This window comes from Alnus glutinosa, chromosome 14, assembly GCF_958979055.1.
Source record: "Alnus glutinosa chromosome 14, dhAlnGlut1.1, whole genome shotgun sequence".
NCBI lineage: Eukaryota > Viridiplantae > Streptophyta > Magnoliopsida > Fagales > Betulaceae > Alnus > Alnus glutinosa.
The window spans coordinates 3,243,673-3,256,577 of NC_084899.1; the positions used below are offsets into that span (position 1 = coordinate 3,243,673).

At 39.9% G+C, this 12,905-nt stretch overlaps 1 protein-coding gene across 1 annotated transcript; it reads right to left on the minus strand.

The window, feature by feature from the left end:
• Positions 1–1,258: 1,258 nt before the first annotated feature.
• Positions 1,259–5,030, minus strand: LOC133858036 (receptor-like protein kinase HSL1). Its single transcript, XM_062293448.1, has 2 exons — positions 1,862–5,030; positions 1,259–1,737 (listed from the first exon to the last, which is right to left on the minus strand). Exons 1-2 carry the CDS (start codon positions 4,488–4,490, stop codon positions 1,313–1,315), a joined length of 3,054 nt encoding a protein of 1,017 aa, XP_062149432.1. The 5' UTR covers positions 4,491–5,030; the 3' UTR covers positions 1,259–1,312.
• Positions 5,031–12,905: the final 7,875 nt, after the last annotated feature.

Here is a 12,905-nt window from a genome sequence, read left to right on the forward strand (position 1 = left end):
GCCGAACCAAGGTGTCGTCGACGGGGTGATTTTTTGCCGGCTTTTTCACATTTTTTCTTTGATTTTAGAAGCCAGATCTACACTTCTTCGCTGACTTCTGATTGACATGCACCCCCCAGCTGTGTTCCCAGCCGTCTTCCGCCATGCCACCTCAAGCTCCGGTCGTGTAGGTTGTCGGTGATCGGCGCGTAGTGCCCATGCGCCTGGGAGCTATCTGCTCTTTGGTGTGCGTGAGGGCCACGCTCCACTTTTTTTCAAGCCGGGCACTATGGCAACCGGTTATACGGCGTCAAATCTTCATCTGGGTGGTACAGGTGAGGACACGCGCCGCCATCCGGCATCTTGGCCTCCTTCCCCCACTGCCGGTAGCTTGTTTTAGTGTTTTTTGTTGTTTTGTCTTTGTATTCTTCTCATGTTTCTCTGGTCACAGTCTGCTTGTGTTTGGTTCAAATTTTATGGGAATATTTATTGACTAATTGTTAGATCAGTCATCTTTCTTTAGAGAGTGAGCGTTATTGTAAGAGAGGCTCAAATGCCATTCTTGTAAAATTTGTATTTCTGCTTAGTCAGCTGTTTTACTAAGTCAGATCCTTCTGGCTTAGAAAATGGGAGGTCTTGTTCCTTATTTCCAAGTTGTAAGCCCTAGGGCTGTTTGAAATATTAATAATAGCACATGCTATATGTTAAAAAAAAAAAAAAATGAATAATTAGTGATTTTATTGATATGCCTAAGATAATATAAAACAGACTCAAGAAGAAAGAGCATGTTGCTCTGATACAACAACTGTCATACATGTAATGGGGAATCTTCTCTATTCAAACCTTATCTAATACAATAGACTCTTAAAAGATATATATATAGTAGAATAATGTAACTCTTTACACTTATTTATCACATTCATTTTACGCCGGTTGATGTGAAATGGGTGTGAAGAATAGCATTACTCATATATATATATATATATATATATATATATATATATATATATATATATATATATATATATATATATATATATATATATATATATATATATATATATATATAATACAAAGAGATAATTCAAACATAAAAACAATACAACAATGTTATCCTCGAACTTTAAAAGAGAAATGTTAGATACTATAATTCTATCCAATATTAATTCAACAATATTGACATGTCACTCCCAACTAATCATTGATTTTTATTATTATTATTATTATTATTATTTAACAATGATTAATCTAAATGTTAATTGGGATTGTCTTGCTAGTATTGTTGAATAAATATTGAATAAAATTATAATATCTAGCATTTTTCGAGAAGTCGTCAAACAATGGATGCCAAAGTTGCATCATTGTTTTCTAATACCCTCTCGCTCTTTGAATTCTTGAACAGAGGAGAAGCATCGTACTCGGAAATATTCTTCTCTCCAAAAACAAGTGGCTGGCTGCGTCGGAGCAAAATTTTGAGAACCTCTTTCATGGAGGGTCTGGTAGAAGGCAGAGTACCTGTACAAATGATTCCAAGTTGGAAAACACGGTACATTTCATCCAAGTAACAGAGCTCCTTGACCTCCTCGTCCAAGGCATCAACTATAGGCTTGCTTTCCTGAATCTGTCGCCATGCCCATTGGACAAGTGATGTGTGTTCGTCACCATCACTAGCTTTTCTTCCAGTTGCCAGTTCCAAAAGGATGACCCCAAAGCTATAAACATCAATCTTCTCATTTAGTCGTATCGTGTGAGCATACTCTGCAGTTTAAGTTAATTACAATTAAGAAGCAACAAATTAAAACTCCTGCTGATGGAAAAAGGGAGACAATTACCAACATTAGTTATAATAAAAATGAAACTTGCAAAATTTTATGTCACACACCTGGGGCCATGTAGCCGAAAGAGCCAACCACAGCTGACATTGTACCAGATTCTCCCTGCTTGATCATCATCTTGGCTAGACCGAAATCGGCGATTTTTGCATTAAACTCGGAATCTAATAGGATGTTGCTTGACTTAAGATCTCGATGAACAATGGGTGGTGAGCAGTCGTGGTGCATATAGGAGAGCCCCTGGGCAGCCCCAACTGCTATCTTCATCCTCTTAGGCCAATCCAAGACATCGTTATGGACTGAACCCGAGACAGTTGATGCTGCACTCTTCCTATGCAGCCATAGATCCAAGCTGCGGTTTTCCAAATACTCGTAGACAAGAAGTTTTGAATTATCAGTGGAGATACAACAGAGCAACTTCACTATGTTGGAATGTCGAATTAAACTCAGTATTTTGACTTCTGCAAGAAATTCTTTTTCAAGCTTCTGCTCTAGCTTTTTGCTATTCCAAATCTTCTTCACAGCAACAAAATCAGGTGAAGGATTAATAGCAACACGATATACCTTTCCCGATCCACCGCAACCAATCACATTATTTTCTGTCAGTCCTGACAAAATGTCAGATTTTGTGAAATTCAACCTCTGGAATGAGGTGAGATTCCACGTGCTCAAATCCAATACATGCTTTCTCTTCCTATTAATTCTGATCACAAGCAATGAAGCTACCAAACCAAGGAAAGCTGCTGGTAAAACTATAATCCAAGCGAGTAATTTGGATGAAATTTTGCTTGAATTTTGGGGTTTGGAATTGCATTTGGCAATGTTAAGTGACGGCCGATAAGCACAGAGATGAGGATTGTTTAAGAAGCTGCTGGCATATGCATCATTTTCGAGTTCACTTGGTATCCTCCCAGTCAAATGATTCGAGGAGAGATTGAGTGAATTGAGCTTCAGGAGGCCAAGTTCTCGAGGAATTTCACCAAATAGTTGGTTTTCTGAGAGGTCCAAAACAGTAAGTCCTGGTAACGAACCAAATGCCTCTGGAATTTCTCCTGAGATTGCATTTTGGCTAAGGTTTAGCATATCCAGCGATTTCCATGATAAAAAATCTGATGGAAGGGAGCCTGAGAGTCGATTCTGATCAAGAAAAAGAGTTATTAAAAGAGGAAGAGCTGTTAGTTCTTGAGGAATTGTACCATTTAAGAGGTTATTGCTAGCCTCGAAATGCACCAAATTCTTCCAGGAAGACACTCCCGCCGGAATTTTACCTGAAAACTTGTTGTGACTGATCTCTAATCGAGAAAGATTCCATGACACTCTCTCAGGAAGCTCACCTGTAAATGAATTGTTGTTTAACATCAAGACGCTTAAATTGAATAATGTCCATAGGCCACTAGGAACATTCCCAGAAAACCTATTATTATGAACATTAACAATTATCAAATTGTTGCAATTTTCAAGCGACTGGGGCAGTTCACCACTGAGGTCGTTGTTGAAAGCTACCACTCCTACCAACCTTCTATTCTCACCCAAATGTTGTGGCAGCTGGCCAGTAAGTCTATTGGACGACACCTGAAACTCTTTAAGCATAGAATACCGCCCAAAGTCCGGAGATAAAGTACCTGATAAATTGTTGTCAAACAGTCTAAGAATTATCAGCCCCGGAAGACGACTTATGCTATCTGGAATTTTTCCAGATAATTGATTGAGAAACAAACTCAGACCCGACAATTTGGTGAGTCTTCCGAAATCATCGGGTATTGTTCCGGTTAAGTTATTCTCGGAGAGATCAACAACGTCTATATTTAAAGCCTCAACCACCCGAGGAATCTCCCCGGACAATTTGTTTTTGTAAAGGAACACTTTACTCAAATTCTTCGGCATAAACAAACTGCTCGGGATTTTCCCGCTTAGATTGTTCCTCGACAAATCCAAATGCTCCAGTGCCGCCATTTCTCCAATCGTGTCTGGAATTTCTCCTACCAAATTGGAGCCTGCCACCCAAAGATACTTCAGTTTCTTCAGCCTTGTGAACTCCGAAGGCAACGTTGTTGTGATTCTCGTCATCCAGGCCAATTCTAGTCGTTCGAGATTGGACAATTTGCCAATTTCTGGCGGGAAAGAACCGTTAAATGGAACCTGGAAGAGCTGAAGTGTTCTCAACTCTGTTAATTGCCCGATGGATGCTGGGATGTTTCCGGAGAAGCTGTTGGCTCCAAGGTTGAGCAGGCGAAGCTGAGCCATGAGGTGAATGTCATCAGGGACCGTGCCGGCGAAGTAGTTCTGCGAGAGGTCGAGGTATTGGAGATTGGAGCACTTGTAGAGAGCTCGTGGGAACTCATTAGAGGTCATATAGTTGTCTGAAAGGTCGAGGGTTGTGAGGTTCTTGAGGTCACAGATGAAGGGTGGGACTGTTCCGTTGATACTCATGTTTTGGAGGGATAGTCCAGTGACTGATGAGCCATCAGTACTGCAGGCGATCTCTGGCCAGATACAGTGGGAGGAGTTTGATGAGTTCCAATGGTTGAGGGACGGGGGGTTTTGCCAGTGTTGCTTTAGCTTCAGTAGAACTGCCTGCTCTTGATCATGGAGCTGATCAGAGGTTGCATGGCTGGAGAGGAGAAGGAAGAGGCTTGTGTAGAAAGAGAGCTTGATACATTTTTTGGTTGTTTTCGTCATTTGGGGGTTGAGTTCGTTACTTCTTGTTTGAACTCTGGTTTCAATGATGCGCTAAAAACGCGTGAAAGTGAAACCATATAAAGACGTTAGACTTCGAAAATTCTACGAGGGTCACTTTGGCAATTCTTTCCAGGGAATTAAGCAGAGACGTTGACCATAAGTTTATTACTTTTGAAGTCTTGCTGATCGAGCTCAAAAACAAAATAAATAAATAAATAACTATTGTCTCGTACGGAATTAAAGATGAGCATTATAGACGTTCTTTAACCATTCCGGCTTTCACTCATTCGATCACTAACAATCCTGGAATGGAATCGCAGTTCCTGAATTTTTGGAATATATTATAACTAGTTTGAGAATGAGAAGGCCGGATCCTCGTTTTCCCCGAAAAGATGAGCAGTGTAGTTCCGTCTTGTTGTGAAAAAATGGTGAATGTTTCCAGTCACTTGAAAATAATAGAGAGCGGCCAAAATCACGAATCGATATAATGTTTACAACAGGACCATCACTGTACCTCGCAATGTCAGCTCTCCCGTGAGCGCAGCAGGGGAGGAGCTCTTTCACTCCCTATGTGCAGATTCTCCAGGTCCCGAAGAGAGGGTTTTCCTCCTCTCATTGAGTTCAAATAGGGAAAATGGGAAGAGCTCTGTCTCCACTCTCCCCCTTCTACTTGCGCGCGTTTCTTCTTCATCCTCTTCTTTTTTTTTCTCCCATTTTAGAGCTACTATACATTCACATTCGTCCCTTCTTTCAAAAATCATTCTTTCATCAAAATCTAATAATGATTTATCATAAATCAAATTATAATTTTAAAAGTCACATTATTTTAAAAAAAAAACATAAGTATGACATCTAAAATTACTCGCGATAGAGTCAGGTTAAACATTTACCTAAGGAAAAACTAAAGTTGTCTCTTGAACTTATACCTTAATTGCAACCGCCTCACTATTTTAACTATTCACTATTCCATTTAAATAATACTTTTTTAGATTTCTTTTTTTTTTTCTCATGTTTGTCTTTTCCTAACGATCATATTTTTTAATATTTGTCTTATTCTAACGTCATATTTTTAAAATTGTTTTTTCTTAATGATCATATATTTATGAATATTTATCTTATCCTAACAGCAATATTTTTGAAAATTTGATTTTCCTAACCGGGTTGTGCTAAGACTAATTTGTGTGTGAGAGAGAGAGAGAAAAAAAAATGACAAATTTTATAGTTTTTAATGCTTTAAGAACTGAATAGTACTCACCAGTTCACTACCAAACATTTTTTGTTAAAAAATTCTATGTTAACCAGACATTTATATGTAAATTTTTGCTATTAAAAATGCTCTTACCTACCGTAACGTGAAAAATGGGAAAGATAGCATTGAACATTCAAGGAAAGAGACATATTCCTTGTCTGTTTTTTTCAAAGAGAAAATGGAATAGAAAAGGACGCCTTTGTGGAAAGATGTGGAAGTCCGACAACAACTAGTGGAAGTTTTTCGACGCAATTTAAATGGTGGGACCTTCCCTTTCCAGACAATTCCCACAACGAGAATCATCTTTTCCTTCCCAACAATTTCCACCACGAATCGGTATATCTCAATTATCAAGTCATTAATTTTTCTCACCCCTATTCAAAGTCCACGCAAAGACTAATCGCTCTTAGTGACGGGTGACGACGGCACTCCACTGACGCAAACTTGTTTTTTTTTTTTTTTTTCAAGTTATCTCTCACAACTTTTCCAAAGTGCAATTATTGGTGCTAGAAAAAGCCCTCCATCCATTTAGAAGTCAGTCAAGCATTCAATCATTTTCATCATTCGGGTTAAACACGGCATGACGAAAATGATTAGTCGGTCGATTCATACTTCGTTTATTTTAACGTAAAATAATTTTTAAAAAATAATTTTGATATTTTACGGTATTTGATAGAGACGAAAATAATGGTCAACAAAAATCATTTTCAGTTTAACCGTAAAAACTTCTTTAATTTTATACACGTTTGATATCCGATTGCCAAAATTCGGCCATGGTCGATTGTCGAAATCCAAGCGGCGCCGGAATCTGGCAATATCCAGCATCCGGAATACTGCCAGCACCAAAATTCGGCCATGGTCGGTCATCGGAATCTAGCGCTACACCCCTTCACATCTTCTTCTTCTTCAAGATTTCCTGCGTGCTTCGTCTGCTCCATGGCCACGCCCACACCCACGTGAAAGGTACTTTCTCTCGATCTCTTCTTTTCTTCTTTCCTTCTTCTCTTCTTCTAATCCACTTATTTTTATTCGTACTTGGTTATTGTTTGGTTCCTGAAAAATTTGTGAAAAAGAAAAAAAGAAAGTGAAAAAGAAAATGTGGAAGAAATACCCGCGGGGATCCCCGCATACCCGTAAATCCTCACCCCATGCATCCTCTCCCCACCCCTAACCGCCTTGCACAGTTGCAAGGCGTTTTTGGCAGGGCCAAAAAAAGGTCATCCCTGCCCCCGCCCCATGCTCAGCCCTACTGGCCGGGATCCAACCGGATCTAGCCAAAATGGAAGGGATACAACCGAATCTGGACGGATCCGGCCACTGATCCGGTCGGATCTGACCGAAGTCCGGCCATTTTGGCTGGATCTGGCCAAACATGCTCGTCGGAATCTCGCAACGGCGACCGGACATTGCCAGATTCCAGCGGCAGTTGCATTTTCGCCTTTCGTAATTTTTTCGTGAGGCAAACCGCCAAAAAATATTTTCGAGAAAATCATTTTTTCTAAAATTGATTTCGTCGAAAATATTTTACGACGGATACCATTTTACGTCGAAATAAACGGAGCATCAGTCTCACCACAAGGAGCCTATCAGTAAAATGTGAGATTATGTCTAAAAATTACCGGAGGACCAAACAACGGCTACATTCATTCCATCGAATCTGCAAAGTGTTTCTTCATTCTCACCAAACTGAAGCAACACAAGCAAAACCAAACATCCAAAGACCATAGGTATGTGATTATCAGCTATGAAAAAGAAAAAGCATCCAAAGATGTGAACCTGTAGTGGGAGAGAAGAAAGGCAGCCATGGAGGAGGACTTGACTTGACTTGACTTGACCTGACCTGACCTAGTGTCACTTCAAGTTGGAACCCATCTACACGTCAGGTAGAATCTTAAACTACACTTCGAGTGAGCTCAACCAACCCTAAGAAAGTGCAGAATAGGGTAGAAGACGATGGGAGATGGCGTTTCCTTCCCCCCACCCAGATGAGGAAAAAAAAAATATGAGTATAGCATCATAAGGCCTTTGTGCTTTCTATTTTTTCCTTCGGCATTCAAGAGAATGCGACAATCTGCTTCTGTCATTTCCTTCGGGCATATTGAACTAACAACAAGAAACAGTTATCACCCTTCATTTAAATTGACATCATTGAGAACATAGAGTATCGTTTGGCTAGATAAAAGATGTTGTACTTATGAAAGTGTAGGAGAGTTATCTTTATTAAAAGCACTTTTAACTAATCTGCCTACCTATTCCTTATCTATTTTTTCCCCTTCCAATTGGTGACTCAGGTGTATATTCCGATAGTTGAAGGAACGTTGGGGGTTTAGAATTTACTTGTTCAACCGAGCTCTTGAGGAAGTGGTTGTGACACTACGTTCATAAGAGAGCGGCCTTATGGAGGTTGATTGTAGATTCTAAATATGGCAGTTCTTAGCATAGGTAGCGTTCTAATGAAGTTCATGGGTCGCATGAGATGGGGCTCTAGAAAAATATTATGAGGGGTTGGGAGAGTTGTCTAGCCACACTAGATTTGAGATGGGGCATGGCTCCAAAATCCGTTTCTAACATGATGTTTTGGTGTGGGGCTCAAACTATCAAGACATCTCTTCCAGTCTTGTTTAGCATTGCCCGTTTTAAGGAGGCTATTGTGGTAGACCAATTGAAACTTTCTAGTGCCTTCTCAGAGCGGCTCGTGATTGAGAGATGGATCACTTTACCTCATTCTTCAAATTGTTGTATTCTATTAGAGTGAGACAAGGCGTAGAGGACAGACTTTCTTGGATTCCTTCCAAGAGAGGGTCGTTAGATTTTTTTTTTTTTTTATAAGTAATTGCAATTTATAAAAATAAGCGCAGAGGGGCGCAACCCTTATACACGGGAAGTATACAAGAGAATCCCTAAATGGGACGAACAGAGAAAAATTTTAAAAAGTCTATATAAGTAAAAACATTCAAGCTATAATGGAGGTCGTCTGATGTTAAATCTAACTATAAGGTTCTTGTTCCCTATGCTAACATTCATTTTCTTTGGACAAATATTTGGCGGAATAGGGCTTCCTTGAAAGTAGCTTTCTTCGATTGGTTGGCTGCCTTAGGGAAGATCCTCACTATGAACAACCTAAGGAAATGACATATCATTGTGATTGAGTGATGTTCCATATGTAAGAAGAACAAGGAGTCGGTAGACCATCTTCTACTCCATTGTAAGATCGCATGTGCTCTTTGGAATATTATTTTCAGCAATGTATGGTTGGTTTGGGTTATGCTTAGAAGGGTGGTTGATCTCTTTGCTTGCTGCACAGCACTGGGGTAGGTTTCAACTTGATGCAGTTTGAAAGATGATTTCGCCTTGCCTAATGTGGTTTTTATGGAGAAAAAGAAACAACCATAGCTTTGAGGACCATGAGAGGACCTTAAAACTCTTTCTTTGGGACGCTGCCTCATATTGTAGTATTTCGAACTTCCATGCTTTCTTAGATCTTTTCTCCGCTATTAGATAGGCTTCTATCTTGTGTACTTGGATTGTGCATTTGCGCTGCCAATGAATTTGTGATTACATATAAAAATAAAAAAATAAAAGAACAAACTTATAAAGACAGTGAATCACATATCGCGCCATTAATGCTGGGACAAGTAAAAGGGATCTAAAAAGGTGTCTCAAGATATCTGATAGGATTGTTGAATGTCTCAAATTCCGCAAGGGAATGTGTAAGGGTTATTTTTCCTTTTTGTTTTAAAATCCTGATATTACATGCTAGGTTGCAATAAAAGCAAAAGGCAACCAATTTTAGAGGAATTTTCCTATAAAATAATTTACAACAGAGTAATTCATGTATTGTTCCAAAACTAGCGACAGACATGAGCATCACACCTGCTTAACAAGCAATATATTCTTTTAGATTCACCTCACACCTCAAATCTTTTAGTTGGGTAAGAGTTACTGTAATGAAGAACAAACCTAAGCATCATACCTAGGGTTTCTCGGTATCACAACTTGAATATAGTTGCATCACATAATCCACAAAAATAATAGTTGCTGGAATTTTCATACTCATCTTCTATATTCAATAATCATAAAAAATAAAAAAAAATAAAAAAACAAAAAAAAACCATTACATCCATATCTATAGATGTTTTTTTTGATAGGGTCATCCATATCTATAGATGTCTAATGCCTAATCTCCAATACACTTCAGACTCCTTGAGCTTTAACTACTAAAGTCCAAAATAAATAGCTAGTGAAACCCATGAATAAAACACAATACCAATAATAAGCCAAACTACAAAATCAAATCAAAATAAACTTACACTAAATCATACAAGCTCCCATGTAGACTCCACATCATCTAACATGTGCCAAAGTTTAGGCCTTGGAAGCATCTTTTCCACACTTTCTATAAACTTTGTAAGAGTTTTGCCACTTCTCAACATCATACAATACACCCTAAACATGATGCAACATAGCAGAACTTGAGAGTTACGCAAAAGACTAAGGCTAGGAAACATTTAATCTTAGCCAATTTGGAGTTGGCCACAGTAGACTCCACACTATTCATGAATCATATCACAACATTGAACCTAAGAGAGGTGTATTGGGCATACAGTGGAAGTGATAATACCTTTCTCAGTATATCATTCAAGAGTAACTCAACCGACTAACTAGGCAAAATATCCAACATTCTGACACATCCAACCAAAAACAGTCAATTGGGGCATTAGCCAATTCGGAGTTGGTAAGGAATTTCAGAAACCAACAGTGGTCGGATCAGCCGTCAGTTATGGGTGGTGGAAAACCGACATGACAATTACTTACCCAACCAACCGATATAGGGTTATGTAAATGTCATTTTCTTTAGGGTTTGCTAATTGCTAAAGCCACCTACTAATCTGCTTCTTGCCACAAACAGGGTCCATCCCATTGCCATCCAATTGGACGACCATGCGATCGCTACCCTCCCTTCCCCTGAGCATGATAATGATGGTGACTCCCCCTGCAATCCTGTGCCAACTATCACCATTAGTGGCACTTGCATTTGCAAAATGGAGTCCTTGTCACCCTTCACCTAGTGGCCACTTCATTCCCAAGCTCGTCGAAGATGGTGCTCTCTACATGACGTAGCAGAAGCAAAACGGAAGGAAAGAAGACCACATTTTCTTTCTTGAATACCTTGAAATCAGAAAGAAGAAGAGAGAAGAACAATGAAACCCAATTTTATGTTATTGAAGATTAATCCAAAGACTGTGTCAGAACATAACATATTTAATCCTCTCCAACCCTAATGCTAAATTTAAACACAACTGCCACTTTAAATAAGGGTGCATGTTTGAAACCCATTTAAACACCACTTTGAACAAAACTCTTAGTTTGACTTGCATTCAAACGCATTTGGAACGAAATTTATCTGAATTCCATTAAAAAGAAACTTTATGGGAATTTTGATATGTTTGTTAATATTTTTGTTTTGAAATAAGGAAAAACCCTTAGGTCCCTCTCAGAAAAAAACCGTGTCCCTCCCTCCCTCCTTCCTCTTCTGGTCCCTTCCTCCCAGTGCTTTTCTTCTTCTTTTTTAGTCTTTTAGCTTGGGGTTTCTCTTCTTCTTGGGTGTAGATCTATGATGGTTGGGCTTTTCCTGGTGCTCTCGCGTCCCGCAAGAGGATTCGCCGGCATGTTCCGGTCTTAAACGTTGTTTTGTGGATGGCCGCCGCGCCGTTGTGCATGGTTGATGGGTTCTTTTGCTTCTTGGGTAGTAGATCTGCAGTGCTTGGGTCCTCATCCACATGCACGTGCTTCACCAGAGGGTTCTCCGTCGTGGTACGGCTTTTCCCCGCCACCGTAGCAGCTGTGGGGGACTGCCACGAACCGGTGCCGGTGTGCGTGGCTGTGGGTGTTTTCTGAAGCTAGGGTGTTAGATCTACGGAGTTTGGGTCTTCTTCACCGCGCACACGCATCTCCGGCGGCTTCACCGGAGCATTCTGCGATTTTCAAGGGTTTTCCAACGGGTTTCACATTGGCGCCGACGCACATGGTGCCACGCGCCACCATCTCTGCGGTTTCTTTTTTTTTTTTCCACCTGCATTTATGGGTTTTCTATTGTATTTTGGGCCTGTTTTTCGGCTGCTGTTGGCTCAGGTTTGGGTGTCTCTCTTAGGTTTTGGGGAGGGTTTGTTCGTGTTAGTTGGGGGCTTTTTTTTGTTTTTTTGGGGGCTTTTACTATAGTTGGGTTTTGGGTTTCATCATGGTTTTGTTGTTGTTTGGGTGTTTTTTGGGGGCTTTTATTGTTTTGGGTTTTAGGGTTCATGAGGGTTTTGGGTGTTGTTGGGTGTTTAGATTTTAGAGGATCTTGTTGGGTTGTTTCTTTGTATACTCCTTGTGTACCTAAGGGCGCCTTACACTTTTTTAATGAAATTTCTATTACTTATCAAAAAAACAAAAAAACTTTATGTATGAACTCAGAACTGTTTGGATGAACTTTGTCCAAGCCCATCAAGTTTTGTTCAAATGCTACCCTGGGTGTTTATTTTCAAGTCACACCATACAGTTTTGTGAGACTTGTTCTTCGCCATTGGGTATGATATTAGTTGTTACTTTGGTCTTAATCTCTAGGTTACTCCTATTGCTGTTATAAATTAATTGAAAACAGCCATTTTTAGGAAGAAAAAAAATCCACTTTTTTTTTGTTTTAATTCGAATGATAAGAAAGAGAGATACACAGGATCACCCTTTAGCAGGTCAAAAAAAAACAATATGCTGTGGCAGCATGAAACCAGCATGAGCCCATACAAACAAGAGGAAGAAGCCCACTTTGCAAGAAGGTTAGCGTGCTGATTGGCTTTCTGGGGACATGGAGAATCAACCAGCCTGGGTTACTTGTAAGAATGGCATGAGCATCAGAAATAACTGAGCATATCCCCAAGGAGGGAGGGAAGGATCCTGGAGAGCCTAGAACACTATAAGTGAGTCCCCCTCCACTGAGATGTGGAGTGATAGCGCAAATGGACTAATGCTTTTCCCTGGGTCATTACAAATGGCATCAGAGTCAGGTTGTAACACCAGGCCATATGGTACTAGAGCACCGTATGACGTTGCCCTGACAAGGACATCCGGGATTTAAAGGGGGGAGTTTGTAATACCCCTGTCCCACATTGAAAAAATGAGGAGTAGCC